This window comes from Mirounga angustirostris, unplaced genomic scaffold, assembly GCF_029215605.1.
Source record: "Mirounga angustirostris isolate CCGP_5_RB_7025 unplaced genomic scaffold, mMirAng1.0.hap1 SCAF_15, whole genome shotgun sequence".
Classification (NCBI taxonomy): Eukaryota; Metazoa; Chordata; class Mammalia; order Carnivora; family Phocidae; genus Mirounga; species Mirounga angustirostris.
The window spans coordinates 25,830,569-25,851,044 of NW_026991723.1; the positions used below are offsets into that span (position 1 = coordinate 25,830,569).

At 41.4% G+C, this 20,476-nt stretch overlaps 1 protein-coding gene across 3 annotated transcripts in view; it reads left to right on the forward strand.

Moving 5' to 3' along the window:
* The window catches only part of NTRK2 (neurotrophic receptor tyrosine kinase 2), a 133,750-nt gene that overhangs the window by 26,596 nt on the left and 86,678 nt on the right, over nucleotides 1–20,476 (forward strand). For all 3 annotated transcript variants that reach the window (XM_064580048.1, XM_064580047.1, XM_045882322.3), the window contains 4 exons: nucleotides 2,571–2,645; nucleotides 2,760–2,831; nucleotides 7,426–7,494; nucleotides 10,125–10,279. In XM_064580048.1, coding sequence (XP_064436118.1) covers nucleotides 2,571–2,645; nucleotides 2,760–2,831; nucleotides 7,426–7,494; nucleotides 10,125–10,279 — 371 coding nt within the window. The remainder of the gene's footprint in view (nucleotides 1–2,570; nucleotides 2,646–2,759; nucleotides 2,832–7,425; nucleotides 7,495–10,124; nucleotides 10,280–20,476) is intronic.

Genomic DNA, 20,476 nt, shown 5'->3' on the forward strand with positions numbered 1-20,476 from the left:
ACAACTGGGGAGTTTATCAATTAAAAATCTGATGAGGGGCGCCTGGGTGGCTCAGTCGTTAAGCGTCTGCCTTCGGCTCAGGTCGTGATCTCAGGGTCCTGGGATTGAGCCCCACATCGGGCTCCCGGCTCCGCGGGAGGCCTGCTTCTCCCTCTCCCCCTCCCCCTGCTTGTGTTCCCTCTCTCGCTGTGTCTCTCTCTGTCAAATAAATAAATAAAATCTTAAAAAAAATAAAAATCTGATGAAAATGAAATTTAAAAAAGGCCGCCAAAAACTAAAAGAAAAGTTAAAGATAAATGCTTTGTGCCACAGCAGTTGACTAAGTACCTGTTGAATATCAGGCCCCTGTCATAAGCATGGAGGATACAGTGACGATCTCACCCAGAGAGCTGAAAAATTCTTAGATGATTTCAGAACAGTGACAGACACCACGCTAGCTCAGCTATAAGGTAGGAACAGACTTCTCTGGAAGTCCTGGCTATGACTGCAAAGGAAAACTTGTCCATGCTATCTGCCCTTTTTGCTGCCAGTTACATGAAAAAGGCATTGATATTTAGGGCTCTCTGGAATGAAGTTCTTATTGGGAGATAATTTGGAAGAGGGTGGTCACTATGGTCTCTATTGAAAATGTTAGTGGAATAATTTAATCTAAAGTTTGATTTAAAATCTTGATATTGAAAATTGTTTGAGCATTAGGCTGGAGTCTTAAAAGTGTTTCCTTCCAGTGTAGTAGAAGGAGAGCAGGGAATGAATCCTTCCTGTGCATCTATTAAGTGCCAGGCCCTGGATATCAGGGAGAACCAAGATCTTCGAGCAGAAGATGCCTCCTTCTATCTTGGAAGTTGCTTTTCTTTTTCTTTTCTTTTCTTTTTTCTTTTTATGAAACAGAGAACAGTGTTTATGTGGATCCTTTGAAAATTATTTTTGTTTGGTGTGATTTTGCTTTCTCAGAGCATTTCCTTATTTTACTTTATTTCTAAAATTTATTTTCTAAAAATAGATGCCCCAACTCTTACCCTGTATCTTGACATCTGTTTTTCCTTTTATGGATTGTGTAGAAGAAGGGACCTATAGATGCTGTATCTTCTCCCCCACTGGTTACTGTTTTTCATTTTAACTCACAGTGGTACGAGCAGGGCTACATACTTGTTTTCAAGTGTCTTAATTGGGATATGTTACATATCTTAAAATTTTTTTTTGAAAAAGAGAGGGGAAGACCCATCCTGACACAAGTTCTTATAGTGCCTTTGGAACTTCAGTTGTTGCCCATCCGTGGATGTCCATCCATCCATCTATCCATCTGTCCATCCACCCATCCACCCATCTACCCTTTATCCTTTGAATACCTGCCTTGTGCAAGGTACTTTGCTAGATGCTGTGGTGTTATTAAGAGTTATAGAACAGGATCCAGCTGTCTTCAAAGAGGTTATGACCTAAGAAAAATGAATAGACAGCTACTTGAATAACTGTAGCACAAGGGTAGTCCATGGTGGTCGGTTTAATAGCTTTGTGTTTGTATTACTAGGGATTTTATTGGTTGGAAGTGACAGAAATTCAGATCAAAGTTCCGTTAGTGACATCTGACCTCAGAGATATCTGGATCCAAGGGCTCAAGTGGCATTTTTCAGGTCCTCTCTCTTGTTATATCTCATAGCTCTTTTTCCTTCTGTGTGCTGACTTCATTATTAGAGAGTCTCTTTCCTCGTGGCAGAAAAACTTCTCATGGAGGCCCTGGGACTGTATAATCTTTCTACTAGGATCCCAGGGAAAGAGTCTCTTTCTGTCCCAGCATCATCTATTCAGTTTTAGGGAAAATTTTCACTGGTCTGGTTGAGGCCACATGAACATCTCTAAGCCAATCATCATGGCCAAGGGGATGGAATTCTGTCGCCACTTTCCTCCCGTACTTGAGGGTCTGGCGGGTGGGGAAAAGGAGGGTTCCTGCAGAAACTAGGACCATGTGGGCTTTGTGAATGTGGTTCCTGAAAGGAGATATTGATAGTAGTGCTGACCAAGGCAGAAAAAGGGGATCCTGGGCCCGGAAAAGAGGGAGTAGGAAGAAAGGAAGGGAGTGGAGGAGGGAGGGAAAGGGGAGGAGAATTGGCGTCAGTGTTTTAGGAGGTAAAAAGAAGGACTGACTGGTTGTCCTGGCGTGTAGGGAGAGATGTAATCTGTCTTGCGTGTGATGATGCCAGCATCCCTGTGGCTGTCACCATAAGGAGGAAACACTTTTGAGAGGTAGCGGATGCATTTCCAGGTTGTTTTCCCCTCTGTACACAGGGGAAACCTTGAAAGGGAAGGCAGGCTGAATTTGTTAGTTGGAAGTGATAAAGGATTAAGAAAAAAAGGAAACTCGGTGAACCTGTCGTTGACCTTGAAACCTGCTCAATCATGGTTTCTTCTCAGTCACATTCAGTTTTCCTCCTCTTCTGTATTTTAAGGAAACGGGTGGGGCTCGGGTGGGTGGAGAGGGCTCGCCGCCCTGGTGAGGTAGGATGGATGCTACCACTTCTTTTCATGTACTGTCTGCATTCTGAGTGACTGGTTTTCACTCTCCGTGCTTTTTGCAGCTACATTGCCAATCAGAAAAGGTTGGAAATCATCAACGAAGATGACGTTGAAGCTTATGCAGGACTGAAAAATCTGTAAGTACTCCGGACTGGCGTACCTTATCTCAGAACTTTTTCTTATGCTCTGTTATAGTCAAGCAGGCATTAACCAGTTCGTTCTAATGTACGTGCAATTATGTGTTTTCTTAGGACAATCGTGGATTCTGGATTAAAATTTGTGGCTCATAAAGCGTTTCTGAAAAACAGCAACTTACAGCACATGTAAGTAAAGTTTGATTCTTTTGCTTCCCGGGACCCAATGTATTCAATATTTTTCTTCTCTCTTTTCCAAGACTCAACCTCTTTTTTTTTTTTTTTTTTTTTAAGTTAGCATAGATGTGACAATAGCTTAGAAATGTTAGCTTTGATTTTTGAATAGCTTCAGAGGGGTACTTAGAACAGCCTGTGTATTCCCTTTCATGGATTTCTGGGCCATTTCCATCTTGGACGGAGCAGTAGGCCAACGGCAGAGTCTGATGTGAAAACTATGTCCTGGTACACGGTCCTTGATTCTTTTCCTTGGAATCATGACATGTTCCCTGGAAGACATCAAACTAGTGGAATTGAAAGAAACTGACTTGGCCTTGGCCTTTTTAGGGAACTAAAAATTACCAACACTCCCCCCACCCCCATAGATCCTCTTTTGAAAGTTCATTTTCTCAAAGCTACCTGTCGTGGTTGATAAAAGTGGGGAAAAATCGATCATGGGACCCACCGAAGGTTCAGACGATTATAAAATAGCAAGTGTTTGCACCAAAGTCACGTTGATGCTTTGTCAACTGAAGTCAGCTGGAAATATGGACAGTGGGATCCCTCAGGGTGTTTGCTGCTAGGTCCTGTCAGATGAGGGCCTGTCGTCCAAAAGGTATGGCCTTCCTGGGAGGTTTCTTCATTCAACAGAGGCTCACCTGCCCCTCAGCTCAGATTGGTGTTCCCTAAGCCCTAGAGTGTTCAGCGGAGGCACGTTGCCTGCATTTGTTGGCCTTTGGGTGCTTTGCAAATTCTCTGTAATGATGCTTTGTGTCTCCTCATCTACAGTTTACCTGTAGGACTCTCTCCTGTTGAATTTTCTGACAGTTGTCAGGGAAGATCTTTTTGGTTCCCATTTCAGGGACATAAAACCAGACTGAGGAAGTTCGAAGATTCGCTCAGGTCCACAAATGGAAAGTGACAAGAGTTATGACTCCAGGGCCCACCCCTGGCTAAGCTCTTACAGTAAGAGCATGGGAAATAAAATCTATGCCATCCATATAATTATTAGAGAACCGGCCCTTCTTATAATATTTGTCCTCTTTCTTTTCTTGGGGAGAACAGCTCCCCAGAGGATTTCCATGCCAGTTAAAAAAAATCATTCTCTCGGAGCAGGTCTCCTGGACACTCTACAGAGATTTATTGATTTTATGAAAAGCCTTTTTTTGCTAAAACCAGTTTCATGACTTCGTATTTTATAGGTAGCATTAATGATGAAGTCTATTTAAAAATAATGTCTGTAGAATGAAGATACAAAACATTCAGCAAAAACTCCACGGAACTGAATTAACACATTTCATTTAAATGCTTCTCTGGTGTCATCTCTGTGGTTGGCTTGCCTACACAAATCTGATGTCTGTGTAGGTCTTGAGGGCATGAACAAGAGAGAAGTCGGAGAGGAAAAAAAGTCAAAATGCTCTAAAGCCATCGCTTAAATGTAATTAATGACCTCAGTGGTTAAGTTCTGGTATTTTCATTACAGCTAACATTCTACCTGAGTTACTCTCCCGACTCCATTTTATTGGCTCTTTTACCCCATCACTTCCCCTAACGATGTGATGTGTACAGTGGGCTATGGTTAATTGTCATTTTAGTAATTAATGTATTTATTTATAAGGGGACTTATTCATAAAGGGCTTACTCTACCTCTTCATACTTTCCCTTCCTGCCTGTTGCATGCCATTTATAGGAAAACCAAAGCCACCTGGTGTATCTTTTCAGGGTGCTATATGGTAGAATAATTTTATCGGCATTCTATGTGCTGTCAACAACTTATATAAAACCAACTATCTATCCCTGTCTCCCAAAGAGGTATCATTTGAGAGTGGAAAACCAAAGAGATGGACATACCTTAGAGAGTTTCTTTAAAAGGCAGTAGCCGGGAAGCCAGGTCATTGGTCAAGCAGCAAAAACTCTATTGACATTTGTAGGCATGATCAAATATTAAGACAGAACAAAGTTAGACGATATTTAGCAGCCATAAGACCAGTAAGCTTCATATACAGTGTTCATGGATGAAAGAGGCTCCTAATCACCAGAATTAAATTGAATTAAGCAGTTGGCTTTGAGAATGGCAGGGAGAGAGGAGGGAGCAAATCAGGTGTTTGCCTTTGCAGACCCGAGTCCCAACCTCTGCTAATGCCTGAAGACTTGGGCACTGGCTTGTTTTTCCTGATTTCCTGCAGTTACCTCGGATATTGACACTGGGTACCAGGGAGCGGAAAAAGAAACGTGCATTAGAAGCTGTTTCTCTTTACTCCGGGGGTACACTGATTATCTCTGAGTCTCCCCAACCATATAACAATGTGCTCAAGAGCAATCTATTATTTCACTTCGGGTTTGAGGGAGATTCGGATTGGATCCTGCCTCACCGCCCCTCCCTCTGCCCTGGGCATATTCAACATCACATGGGGCCTGTCCACCGCCCCTGTGGCTGGTAACTGAGTTTATTTCTTGGTGCCTTTAATTCCTCCCCAGGGGTTCTGAGAAAAGCCAGTGTTTGTATTTTCCAGGGGCTTTGCAGAGGTGCTAATTAGTTCCTTTGCAGAGTTCTGTCATCAAACAGTAAGAGGATTGTTGACTTTTCTTCCTCCCCTCCCCCTCTCTTTTGGCTTTTGGCCCCAGTAATAAGTATGGTTCATAAAACTCATCTTGTTCTTCGGCGTGTGATCCCACTCCGGGCTGTGCGGCTGGCAGCCGGACAGGACCAGCTGCTGCTGGTGCCGGCCCGGGGCTTCGTCGCTGACCAAGACCTTGACCAAGAGTGTCCTCTTTCTTTGCCCCCTCTCTCCTGGTTCTTCTCGGGAGGAAGAGTCCTGGTTTTGTTTGTGTTTCCTTCAGAGGGTGGGGGTTTCTGAAGATGCCTGGAGAACACGGGCAGACTGACTTTTCAATGTATGATACTCCAATGAAGCTCATTCTTAATTCACGTTCCGAAAGAAAAGAGAAAAGATGTATGTGGGCACATTTTACAACTTCCCGGGGGATTATTTTTTCATGTGGGTGAGCACTTTACGCTCAGTGTAAAGACAGAAGAAGTAAGTGTCGAAGGAAGAGGGAACCCTTGTGTAGGTAGGGGTTTGGGTGAGTGGAACTCTCCATATAGAAGGAGGCGGGCGAGGACACACGCAGTCTCGAATCGGGGGGCCCTGGAGCAGCAGTTTCTGTATTTGTCACGTGCCTTGGCTCATACATTAGCTCCTGGGCCCCCCTCTGAGGGGTGACTGGTCAGACATAGTGGGATGTCTGGGCAACCCGTGAGTTTGTTGGGCTGACTCAGCAGACTAGCCTCGGGGAAGGGGCCCGGACTCCTGTGGCCCTCAGGTGTCCAGTTTTTCCCTCCCCGCTAGCACTTGCGTTCCCGAGCAGGAAACAGATCCTAAAAGGCTCATTGCAATTTGTTGAGGGCTTGGCTGTTTTTGTCCAAGTTGATGTTTGTTTTACATTCCTGCTAGTTATTAAACACATGTCTGGAGGCCCAAGCATTGGACACTTTTTGAATAAATTCAACCAGTAAACACATTCACGGAACAAGTCAGCTGCCGGGATTACAGCTCTGAATTTTCCAACTCAGGGCCTCATGGCCCTGATCATCAGACATGGAAACTCCTGCCCACTGAATAAAACTAAGTATTCAGAACACATCAGTAGAGTCATTGGTATTTTTTCAATCACAAATATGACTTGGTTTCATTGACTTTTCACCGTCTTGTTGGTCCAGATCTTTTTTTTTTAAGATTTTATTTATTTACTTGACAGAGAGAAAGAGCAGGGGGGAGGGGGAGTGGGAGAAGGAGAAGCAGACTCCCCAATGAGCAGGGAGCCTGGTGCAGGACTTGATCCCAGGAACCTGAGATCATGGCCTGAGCTGAAGGCAGATGCTTAACTGGCTGAGCCACCCAGGTGCCCCAAAGTCACTGGTTGGTCCAGATCTTAAAATGATACGTTGCTAGGATAGTTTCAGATGAAATCTGACATAGTCCTTGTTTTCTGATATTTTGTTGTTCTTGTCCTCATCATGGAATTATCTGGTTATTTAGAACTCATATATAAACAATGCCCACCAGAGTTATCAATCAGTGGGTGTATTCTTTCCTATAAGGATGTGTTAAATTCAGTTTATATTCAGAGTTTTATGTGTCACGTAATTTCAAAATATTCATAATGCTGTTTAGTTTTAAAGCATCTTTTTCCCTAGTGAGTTTTATGATTTTAAATTAGATTAATTCTTCCTCTTAATTGTTTGGAGGTCAGAGATCTCTAGGAAGTATATAACTTGCCTCTGAATCAGCATATGAAAAATAAACTTTTGGTTAAGAAAGAGATTAAAAATAGATGTTTTGAAAATTATGCCTGCCCTTCCCCTTCCCTTATGAACAAGAATTTTAGGAGAGGCAGGAAAAACTAAGTTGTCATTCCAGATGGAAGAAAGAGACTATGTTGAAGGAAAGCATGAACCATGATCAAATAAAATTATATTTTGAAAAAAAAAAAACCTCTATTTGCATACTTTCTTCCTGAGATGTTACATTTTTAATTCACATTTAATGTTTTTGGTCTCTTTCAGCAATTTTACCCGAAATAAACTGATGAGCTTGTCTAGGAAACATTTTCGTCACCTTGACTTGTCTGAGCTGTAAGTAATGATTATTGTCTGGCATTCAGGGAAACAGTTTCAGAGGAAAGAGTAATTAGTATTTTTTTTTTAAATGAGTGATGCTGCAGATCTATTTTTATATCAAAATTCTTAAAAAAATGATTTCTCAGGCTTTGGCCACTTGTTTTTTTTATTCCCTCATAAGAACACGATTAAGTAACCAAAACCCAGAAATCTCAACAGCGAGGTATCATTTAGGATGATTTTAAATGTGTTTTTACGTAAAGATTTGTTTTCTAAAGGAGGGAAAGCAGAAAAAGATCGGAGTGGGGGGGAGCTTTATGTTATAAGGGCAACATGTCTCATAGCGTTGGTGATGTCTAGGGCCTAATGGAAAGCAGAGCCAGTCAAGGAGGAAAATAGCCATGGGTGGAACTCCCTGGCGTCCACTGGTGCTTGGTGAGCGTTGGAGGAGAGGTCGTCTTTCTCCCTCCCTGCCCATCCTTGTGCGATTCTCTTCTGGGTCTGCCACTGCACTCAGGATTTATCCTGATGCTCTAATTTCCTTTGCTGCAAAATGATAGGAAAAAGATCGCCATGTGTTAATGACTGAGCCACCGTTTCCAGGCATGCTCCATTCTTGCGCTAACTGTTGACATTCCTATGGGTAAGTTGCCCAAAGAAGCCCAAGGCAGAGGCTCAGTGTGTCAGCGGGGGGGCCCAGATGGACAAGGCCTTTGAACACCAGGCTGTAGCTTTTGCTCACACTGTATATATTGTCTGAGTTGAAGGGTCTTCCCCTGCTCGCAAGGAAAAGGTGCAGATAGGTCTTAACAAGGGTTGCCTGGCCGAGTGTCGGCGATGGGCAGTATTTTGGAATACACTCAATTCCCCGGGCTTGAAGTGGTAAACTTTCTAACCCAGGAATGGGCACGTAAAATTTAAGGAAGATATGAAACAGGGCGAGAGATGCCCAATATGAACCTTTTGAGCATCACTGCGGAACATTTTCTTGACGGGTCAGAAATCAGAGTTCTGACTCCAAATCCACAGGCCTCTGATTTCTCCTGGCAGCAGATTTAATCAAATCACTCAGCAGATGTTAATTGTGTGCCTGGTTGCGAATCAGACTCATGCATTGGGCCGTGGGGACGTAAGAAGGACACTCTCTGTGTTTCAGGATTCTGCTATCTAGTGGGAGAGCTAGAAGCCTAAAGGAACGAGGGTCAGGTGCTGTGGCAATCACTGGAAGAGGGGTTTGCCCATGAACTGAAGAAAGGAGCCAGCTCTCTGCCAGTGTGGTGTGCTCATGTGAACATTGCTGTAGTTAGAGCTGAAGATCCTTCGCTTCTTTATCCCTTCTGTGGGTTCGGTCATGCCTCCGTTTTTGAGAGATTCTTTAGTTTTTCATGTACTTAGAATGCCAGGAAACCTCTTGCAGTAGTTGGAGTTGATGCACTGTGGATCTCTTCTGCCTTAGACTCTGTATCTAGTAGCATCACGTTCTATTTTGTTGTTGGAGGGATACTTGGAGGCGATCAAGCAGACACAAATTAAACGAGGCTGCCATGACCACATTTTCCCCAAAGAGACTCCTGGAAGAGTCTCCAGGGATCCCTGAGATTCTTCGAACCCAACCAGAAAACCACAGGAGTAAATGATGTTGCAAAGCCCAGGTTCTGTCCTCAAGGAAATCTTAAGTATTGTGGTTAATGCCGGGCAGAGCCTATGTAACGATTGTAAATGGCCTCATTTAAAGGCTCATTACCATAAATGGAATTCATCTTAAATAGGCCACTGAGTATTATAAATAAGCATTTAAAGATTTTTTTTTCTTGTGGTTTTTATTTTCCTCTTGACTACTTCCTTCGTTACCAGTTGCAGGCCACGGGAGTCCAGGCAGCTCAGCTGATGGGTGGCTTTCTCTTTGCAGACCCTCCTGCCGTGGGCTGAGTGGCTCCATCTGGAGCTCGCTTGCTCTTGTTCTCAGAAACCCTGAGCTTGGGTGTGTGAAGGAGGTCTCAGAGTTCCCTTCCAGGCTCTCTTATTCACATTTACTCCAACTTTCTTGCATCGGTCCCGCTGAACAGTGGTTGCCCTGTGCAGAAAGCTGGTACCACCTTACTGGCCCTCACATTTCAGCCTTCCCTTTGTATTTACGGTCTCACTGTAAAGTCAGATGAAATCGCTTTGCTCTCTGCTGTGGTTTGAGCTTATTAAGTGATAACACTTGAATCTCTAGCCTGGTCAGAGATAAGTATGTTAGTGTTCCTGATAACTTAACTATTGGCATCTTCACTGAAGATCTTAATTACTATGTAATGGCCGTGGTAAATTTGTTATGGCATCTGATTTTTCCCCATCCTATGAGACATCCTTTTCTAGCCTCTATTATAGTTCTGCCTGTTCCTGTCTTGTTTCCCCATTATTCTGAAAGGTCTTGCATCACTCTGCATCCTTTAGAGTCCACGGTGGTGTTTGCACCTAGCGGAAGATCAGTAAGTATTAGATAAATGAATGAATAAGTATTATAAAGCTATAAAGGTGGGTATAACTTCCGAAGATTGCTGGCCAGATAGAATTCATAATGTTGTAGTGCTTTGTAAACACTAGCGTAGTTAACACCGAAAAAGAGAAGCCTGACCGGGTTTCATTTTTGTTCCGTGTAGGATCCTGGTGGGCAATCCATTTACATGCTCCTGTGACATTATGTGGATCAAGACTCTTCAGGAGACTAAATCCAGCCCAGAAACTCAGGATTTGTACTGCCTAAATGAAAACAGCAAGAATATTCCCCTGGCAAACCTGCAGATACCCAATTGTGGTAATTTACATTCGAATCAATGAATTCTATTTGCTATTAATTATTCTAACTGCCTTGGTGTAGTAGAGAGTCCGGGAGGATTATCACTACCCAGATTTTATATAGTATGCTGTTGAGGTCTCTGGTGAGCTGGGCAACGTTTGTGTGCAGTGTGGAGAAGTCAGCTGGGAGCAACTTTGCTGCATATTTTTTGCAAGTAGAATATTAATTCTGAATGGATGACTTTGAAGCCCATGGAGAAAAAGTAGGCTGTTTATTCCATTGTTTCTTTGTTCATTTGTCTGGTCACGCATTCCTCTATCCATTTATCCATCCATCCAAAAACTATGTGCCAAGAGTGTGATACTTTGTTGGCCACGTTATATACGTGGTTGGCACCTGGAAAATGGAGAGGGAAGGATCTTGCTGTGGTAAAGTGTCCTCAGCAGTATAAGAAAATGCACTTTGATCCAGCACATTCCCTTCAACTTGTCTTGCTGCCAGAGGGCTGTGTCTCATGATGGGGCGCCATGAATATGCCCTTACACATGCTTTTCCATGTTTGGGTTTCTAGGCCCCTGCTCAGCCTTGCCCGCACTCCTCCTCAGCATTTGCATCTCCAGAGTCATACAAAGTCCCATCTCTCTGAGAGCCACCGTGTTTACAGGGAAGGAACACCCGAGTGTTCCGGTTCAGAATTTACTGCTCAGGGCATCTGTGATGTGCCTTGGCAGTCCCCACCTAGGCTGAGGTCAACCAGCTAATCAGCTCACAGTTATATTTGATCTTCTGGCCTAGTGGCTGGCGACACAGCCGAAGGCTGCTCGTCTGTGAGGAGTCTGTCTGTGAACCACAAACATTCGATTCTTTGTTTTCAGAAGACCCTATTGTTTGAGGTCAGTTTTTCTTGAAGGAAAATAGAGCTGCTGCTCATTTTTAATGAGAATGTCATAAAAAGAAAGGTAAGTATTTGCTTTTTACCCTGAAGGGGCTCATGAGAGAGCAGTTACTCTTCCCACAGATTTCTCTGTCCTCGAGCCCTTTGGCTTCCTAACAGAGAAATCAGGCTTTGTTCTCTTGCCAACTTCTCTCGCTTTGCTAGCCAACATTTAAAAAAAAAAAAACCAACTTTTAATATATATCTTTTCCTGATTGATACGAGGGCGACTGTGCTCTGTTCTGGTATAAATTTGCACCACTGAGATAAATCACCTGGAGGGACAAGAAATTCAGTGTTGAGTCACCTGGCCTTTTGGCCAGCTTGCCAAGTCCATGGTGTTGTGACCATATTGGTTCAGCAACCACTGAGAGGAAGAAAGAGAGAGCATCGAGCTCCTGCTCTTATTCCACGAACGGCCCCGTAAGATAGACGTCTGTGTTGCCCTTGCCTGAAACCGATTTTCCTTCTTCTTCTTTTTTTTTTTAATTTTAATTTTTGGCCATGTTGTCTTGACAGCTTTCAGTGATGCACCCCACCTAATGTGTTGTGTGAGACCATTGCAGTTGGGGAGGGAAAGAGTGGGAGGGAACTGGTCCTCATTTTTCCTGATGAATTTGTCAGTTTTTAGTAATTTTTTGTTTGCTACAAATTAGTCAGTGAATCTTGTGAATGAGGGAACTTGGAGAATTCACTGTCCTGATTCGGAGGGAATGCGTTGGATTGCTCCATGAGGATGGTTACGTTCGTGGTAACATTCATAATTGGTTTTAGTGTAGATGATGCTTTTCAAAAAGCAACATTGTAAAAAAGGTGAATGGATAGACTTATTTCTCTACCACTTTTGTACTCTGAAACTGTTATGTTGTTTGTCAATTTTTTTTCTTTCCATGTGTTTTTTACTTACTTGTAATTGCATAAGTAATGTTGATACATTTTGTGGTTAAAAAGAACCTCCTGTATTACACATCAAGTTTGTGTTTCTCTTGTTTGTAACCATTTCCGGTTAGTGGTTACAGATCTATAATATTCTTTTTAATCAGTGCATGCTATTCGTGGTAGACTCTGTCTTAATTACATTAAAATTTCCACATTGATGGGCATTTAGCTTATTTCCCATTTTTCGCCACTCCAGAAATGTTTCGACGAGCATCTTTTCATGTGCTCTTTGTACCTGTGTACAGATGAAAAGGTTTTCCTAGAGTACATAGCAGGAAGCAGAAGTTTTGGCTGATACGGTTTGCACATTAAAAAACAACTGTCCCAATTTATAGCCACTCCAGCAAAGCATGTCTTAATATTAGCACACTTCTTATTTGTTTATTTTTCTAAAAAATGGTAGGTCATTGCTTTTTGGTTTGCCTTTTCCTGGTGACTATTGGGTATCTTCTGTGTTTATGGGACATTGTGTTTATTCTTTGGTGGATTGCCTATTTATAACCTTTGTCTATTTTTCTATAGTGTTTTCCTTTTCCATTTTTAGTGTTTTTTTATTTAATTTTTAAAAAATTTTATTTTATTATGTTATGTTAGTCACCATACAGTACATCATTTAATTTTTTCTTGTTTGAAGGTTATAAATTATGTTTCTGTGTTTTTGGAAATATACCCAAATATTCACCACCCATATTAAAACATATTTTTCTTGTAAGTATCGAGAGATAGTTCCAAGACAGGAAAAAATAGTTTTAATTCTTTTTACTTTTTCCTCCCGTCCCTCAGATTATTGTCAACTAGGATTTTGTTTGTAGATTGTTACTTGACTGTTTCGAAGATTTACTATTTCTTTGTATATATCATTAACTTTTGTATCCTACTGCCTTTTGGAGTGGCTCTTCTTTTTGCTGGTGTGTATCCTCTAATATTTCTTTCAGAGAAACTAAAAAACATAAAATCTTTAAGTCCTTGCCTGGTGGAAAATCAGACTGTATTTGTTCTCAGTGGAATTGGCTGAGTATGCATTTCTAGACTCGAATAAATTCCTTTTAGACCTTTGTAGGTATTGTATTACATTTTTCCTTGTATTCAGTGTTGCTGATGAGAAGCTTGAGGCCAGTCTTATGCTTCCTTCTTGACAGGGAACCTATGCTTTTCTTTTCCTTCTAGAAGCTTTGAAGACTTTCTCCTTTTCTGCGTTATTCTAAAATTTTTACTGCAACGTAACTAGGTGTGTGTGTGTGTGTGTGTTTTAAAAAAATTTGTTTGACATGCAGCCTACTCTTTCAGTATGAGGGGTTTTGTCTGCAGTTCTGGAAGAGTTTTCTAATTTATATAGATGATTGTTTACACTTAAGGGCTCTACCCTCTGTACCCCTCAGCCTCAGTGGCACTTTCCATCTGCTTGTCCTTTTGTGCTGTATTATGGGGAAATGGGTTGACTCACTCCTTTGGCCGTCAGCTATTTCTCCAGATACTGAATTTTTCCCTTTCAACACTCAGTTTCTAATTTCTGCAATCTCAAGTGATTTTTTTTTTTTTTTAATAACTGAAACACCCTTTCCTGTGTTGGGGTTCACCATATCTCTAGGGTGTCACCAGCACCTAGCAGTACTGATTTTTTCTGGTAAGGTTCCTGCACTCATTGCTTCTTGTTGGATGCTGTGTCTGCAGTGAGTGGGTAGGGACAGGATGTGAAAAGGCTATTTCTCCTGTTTTGTCTACTTATTTTCTGAACCAGTGGCCGCATGGCTCAGCCAAGGTGGGGCTCCACTCTGTCCTGCAGTCTGCTCCTTCAGTCTGGGGTCAGCCTAGAGCCTCCCTGTTTTGTGCAGTGAATACTTATGTGTCCCTTTGGGGCTGTGCTGATTTTCTTTCATCCCACTCTCTCACTTTCTCTTGTTCAGGGGTTTCTCATGGTGTCTTATCCACTAGCAGTATGTTTTCTCACTTTCCAGCATGGTTCTGGAGTTTAAAAAAATTTTGCATAATATCTGGGGATTTGAGATCAGAAGGGGGGAAACTTCAGTTTAGGGCTTATTCTTATATTACTTCATCACAACAGTTTAGGCTCTTTAAAGGGAAGTTAGGCAAATTGAGCAGTAGATTTATACCAGGTAGTTGGATTTAAATTGTTTCTGAAAGTCCATACTAAAGAAATTGGATAATATGCTATACTGTCTTCAAATTAGATGTCTTGTTTAGAGCATGGATTTGTGGTTGGTTGGCTTTTCTTTTAGGTCTTGCCCTTTGTAGACTTTTAAAATATATATGTTGTGTTTAATTACATCACAGATTCATGGAGCTCATCTTCACTTTTTTTTTTTTTTTTTTTTTGGATGCGACTTGTTAGCTAAGTGTATGAGTAACTCATAAGAGTACTGTATGGTCTTGTGTGTTTGTTTCGTCATTGTAAGCCAACCATTTGCCAATAACTATGGCTACTGCGTTAATTTGCAACTGGTAACATTTTAATTTCAATAAGAAAGAGCTACTGAGATTTCATTCCTTTATTAGGTGGGCTTTCTTTAAAAACTTCCCCTTTTAGTATTGTACATGTAAGTATTATATTAACGAACTCTCTACATTTTATAAACAAAAATACATCCTCCATGGTGTCAATGTATCCCTTGAATGTAATAGGCATTTGATTAATGTTTGCTGAATTCATCAATTAATAAATGCATGAGCCACACACGTTATAGTAGTGATCAGGTTGGACCAGATTTTTTTTTTAAGATTTTATTTATTTGAGAGCAAGAGAGCGAGCACAAGCAGGGGGGAGGGGCAGAGCGAGAAGCAGACTCCCCATCAAGCAGAGAGCCCGATGTGGGACTCGATCCCAAGCTTAAGGCAGACGCTTAACCAACTGAGCCACTCAGGCACCAGGTTGGACCAGATTTGTATACAATGGTGTAGATATTAAAGTTACGACAACTTAAAGATTTATATTATTCTAGCTAAATTATCCCATATATTAGCATTTTGTCGTTCCCTTTGAAATTTCTGTCATCATCCCATTTTGAAAGAGTCTCACGTTCCTTCTGCCCTTAGTGATTAAGTGAGTGTGGTTGGCGCGGCTGGGAAGTTTAATGGCCCTGTTACCATTTGCAGCCCGGTTAGAATGTCTCACAATATTTTTCTAGCAGCCCCTCCTGCCGTGAATTACTGTAAATTTATTCGTGCTGGGAAACATGTTGTGGTCTGTTTCTCCACAAGGTCCTTTTTAACCTTAGAAAAACGTCATTAATTGCAGTGCAACAAAACACGTTCATCTAAAATTTCCACATTAATTGGAAAAAAGGGGTCGCTAGGCACACTGGTTCTGAAGACAGAGATCAAATGACACAAGTTCTAAAGAAAGGTTATTTTGCCAAGGTTGTTGTGCTGATTTAATATAAGAATGCACCCGCTACTTTGATCTTCAGCATTTAGGTTTGCAGTACAGGCCTTTCAGTCCTTTCCCCTCGATAAATGGGATTATTAGAGAACAGTATACTTTATACTTTAACTTTTTTATACTATAATTAGGATTTAAATCTCTGGAAGAGAGTTTCTGCAGGAAATGTTAATAGTGGATCAGATGCTCTGTTCTAAGTAGATGGCAAATAATGTAAGAAAGGCATATTCCTCTGGGTCATATCAAAGCAACCCCTCAACCTATTTTACTAGTAACTGGTTACCATAGAACATGCTGGTCCCACAGTGAATATAAGGTGGTAAATCACTTGATGCTTGAACTGTATGGCTACTATGTAAAACTCCCTTAGTGGTCCCATGAATTGAAATCAGTCCTGCCTTTGGTTTCCTTGTTATTTATAACAACAATTCCAATTTTCCACTTTCCCAACCTTCAAGCTTTCAGTGGAGAGATTCCTTAAGACACATCAACAAAATATTATTTAGGATGGGAGAGGTCAGTTCACAGGTACCTAGGAGAAGAAGGCTGGTTCCTTGAGGTAAATTGGTTTTCCTAATTTCTTCTTAAGATATACTTTTGGTTGTCACGCTGTGGTTTGCAGTACATGTCTACCTAGCGTATGTGTACATAGTCCTTCTTTGTTTCAAACCAGGAAACTAGACTGATAGCAATTCTGCTTTGTTAGTGCTTACAGAAGTTTCGAAGGAAATGCTATGTCAGTATTCTGGAAGCTAGATTGATATAACACATTAATTTCTTACCACCTTAGCTGGATTGATTTGTTGTTTCTTTTCTGAAAAACACATACGACATCTAGTTTATTGGTTTGCTTTGCTTTTACTGGGGATCAGGTTCTGTCTCCTAAAATATAGCAAGCCGCACAGGGAACCATTGTTTTCCTTTATCTTTTTAGGATGGCAAATAAAGCTGTTTTTTTTCTAACCTGTCAGCCGCTGACACAGTTTTTGTATTTAGAAGTTTCCTGGTTGTTGTCACTATAATGACACAAGCATAGAAGCACAGTTTCCAATTTGGGCTTGGAAAGTCACTTGGCTAATTTTCTGTCATTTTTGTAACTGGGCGTAAAGCAGCTACTTCTAAATAGGTCAGGCTCGTTCTGGCTTCTTTCCTGGTAGTGAAACATACATGCTTTAAGAGACAGAGGAATTGGAAGATATGCCAAAAAGAGAGAACGTGAGAGGAGAGGAGAGAGGAGACAAAAATCATAATTTATTTGAATATTTTATGCACAGAATGATGATCGAACACAAAATGAACAGAGCTCAGGGATCACTAAAACAAGATGAGAAAGAGCATTATCCCTACTTACAGGTGAAAAATAAAACCCAGACCTGACCCATTTCACTCACTGCAAAGCTGAGTTAATAACTCAAAATGATAAGAGGTTAGTTTTCTTCAACCATTAGAAAGTGAGACCCTGCCTACTTGACTTGCTTTTTATGTTTTTAGGGATAGGTCAACCGAATTCATTTTTACCTAATATCGTACTAAAAATGAGCATTCCTTATCCCTTTGGAATAATACTTCAAATTAGTGATCCTAAGACAGAGTCAATTGTCTGGAAGTGTGCGCTCATGGAAGGGAACAGAGGCAGGGCTGAGCCCAATAAAGGAGGCAGCCAGTCAATGTATTGGTTAAGGCCATGGACAGAAAGATGAGGGTCAAGCCCAGCTCCCATTCATTAGCTATTCAGTTGTGGTACTTGATAAGCTTTAACTTCATCTGGAAATGGGGATCCTAATGACACCTACTTTCAAGAGTTTTTAGGATGCCAAATAAGCTAATATCGAGAATATTGCAGATGAGGTCTAGCACATATTAAGTACTCAATAAACATGAGCTATTAATGTTATTACTACCATTGATATGAATATAGCTTTAAATATATTTTACATCTAAATTTAAATATGTGTATCTTTTATATTTTGTCAAATTACTTCAAATAAAAATAACAGAGCCACAACAAGATACTACAGAGAAAGGGTGTAGTCAAAAAAGCTTGGGGAATATAAGATCCATGGAAGTGAACTGGTTCCTTTAGAGCAGGACTTCTGGGAGCTTTTAATATGTGATGTACATAGTGAACATCCAGAGTTACGGAAGTTCCTATAGGCTCTTATTTTTTTAAATATTAGATACCCCCTCTTCCCCACCAAATGTTTCAAGGAGTCTGATTTCCACAGAACACACTTTGGGGAAAGCTCCGTGGACGAGATGATTGCTCAAGCCCCTGCCAAGTTTAAGAATAATAGTCGTGGACGAAAAAACCTAGTGAGCGGTTGTCCAGTCAACACCCATCGTCTAAACCCTCGCTACTCAAAGTGTGGTCTGTGGAACAGGGAGTTTGCTAGAAATGAAGACTCTCGGGCCCCAACGCAGACCTACTGGAAAGAAGCAACGTTTCTAATCAGATCTGCTGGTGATTCACACGCACATTACAGTTTGGGAGGCCCTGGTCTAAAGGAAGTCAGCCTTTTCACTGCGTGGTGGGTGAGGTCCGCAGGCTGGTATGTCCTTTTGGAACACATCCAGGACATTGACATAGAGGTGTCCATCTGCCTGAGTGGCTGGTCATCTCTTATCTCCAGTGAGGTTTCTCAGAGTGCAGAGGAAGACTGCTCACAAGCTTAAATCAGGATCCCATGACAATAGGGCTAGAAGCTCTTGGAAGCATTGCTGAGCTCTGCTCTGTACTTGTGCTGATTTCAAATCTTATTAAGCCAGGATGTAGTGCCTGGCAAATGGTTTATCCTGCCTTGGCTGTTCATGCATCCCAATTCATTTTTATTGTGCTAATTAAACCTCAAGTGATATTTCAAGTACAGATTGTTTTTTCCATTATTGAATCTTTGGCCAGCCTATTAATGCTTTAGAATTAATGTGAGTCAGATGCTTACTCATTTGTGGAAGACTTTACATCTAAAAGATCTAGACTTGGCCAATTTTGCACAGACTCCTTTGGAGAACTGCTGTGACAGGGTGAGACAATTTGTCTATAAATAAGAGAGACTCATTCTTCCTTCACAAATAGACACATGATTATTTTCTAAATGAACTAAACTCTTAGGTTATAGATACATATTGGTATTTATGTTCTGTGCTAAAATGGATATATGCAGTCTGGGAAGGAAGTATAGTGTAGTGGTGAAGACCGTGAACTCTGGGTTCGGAATCCTAGGTCTACAGGTATGTGGGCAATTTTGGAAGATGTGTTAGACTTTTCCAGAACACACAGTCTTCCTTAATTAGATAAGGACAAACACTTAACTTTGTGATGGTTGTAAGGATTACATAAACCAATCACTTAAAGTACTAGAAAAGAGTTTCTGGTTCAGTGAATGCCCAGTAAATAATACTACTATTAATGTAATTAAACACACATTTTTTTAGAATTGTTTATATAAATTTAGGCTTGATGAAAAAGACTACATTAAATTTTCTCAGGGAAATGGAGATTATGACATAGCATTCTCTCTTGGGAATCTCTATTTTAACCTTTTTTTCTGCTCAGAATTTCCAAACTATTATATGCATTTATAGTAAGTAGGAAATTCATCCCATAGTTTGTATTCAAGGTGCCAAGAGGGATGTCTCCAAGCTCTGTTGGTGGAGGAGGTCATACCTTGAGGACAAGCATCAGGGCAGGCTCTGGCTCTGTGATCCCTCCAGAATCAGCAGATAAATCTCTAAGCACAAGAAAATGGGAGAGGAGTCAACAGGACACAAACGGTTGCAAGCTGGAAAATAGACAGACGAATAGAAACCGAGCTAATGGCTGAGAATGCTGATTACCAGGTTGGCAGAGGGCAAGGGCAAGAGGAGATTGGTTTGGGACACAGAGCTGTTACCAAGTCCAGGAAGAAGCAGGCGTGCAGACAACACCAAACCCAAGAGAGTGGGTCAAGTCCCTGATGGAACAGTTAATCCCATTTTCATTCCATACATTCCAGGTGACTGCACCCCTCCCTCCTCAGCAGAAAACTGGAGGTTTATTCTCTAAAGAGGATCAAACCAATATTATGAGGAACTCCAGAAAGAGGTGAGGCTGTGAGAACCATAGAGAAAATGATGGATTTACATATGAATATCGGTATTTCCATCCTTCTTCTTCTTCCGGGTAGGACATTGGAAGAGTATTATCTGAATAATCTGACCACACCCTGTCCCAAAATGATCTAATGATAATGGCAAAAGGCGGTACGCAGGAAAAAGGCCAAGAATATTGCCCTACACCAAAAGCAACAGTTAAATGCACAATGCTTCTAGTACCTTGTTCTTAAAGATGTGTGGAACGGCCGATGATACCCACTCTTTGAGAAACGCTTACAATAAGAGAGACAAATACCAAACAAAAAGATGATGAAAAACAAGTTGCCAGAAACAGTGTTGATATGGAGAGAAGAAAAATGCAAAAGAAATGATTAACATCTCAAAGAGGTCAGGAGATGTTGCACCTGGGAGACAAAAACAGGACGCTATACAAATAGAAGACCGTTCAGGAACAAAAGAAGAGCCTTGGAAGCTAAAAACAGGACAGATTGAAAACCTGCGAGTATGAAACTCAGAGTCTTAGGGAGCATTTTTGAAACCCTGTGTAAGGTAGAACAAGGCTTCCTATGGGTTGCTGACAGGGAGGGTTCTGAAGAGTCTTGCCGGCTACTGAAAGCCGGGTCTGGTTGGGAAGTCCTCTGTGGATGGTGGGGACACCATGAGACGAACGCTGGAGAAGTCTTGTTCCAGGCCGCTTTTGGTGATAAAGAAGAAAGGCTTTGTCAGTAGGACTGCATCGTAGGAGAGGGGTTTATACACAGTTATGTGGAGACAGTGGGTCAGAGAGCGCTAGGTGGGTGTTTTAATTGCAATATAATGTGTCCTGAAGATGAATTGCCTTCTCTGACCTCTA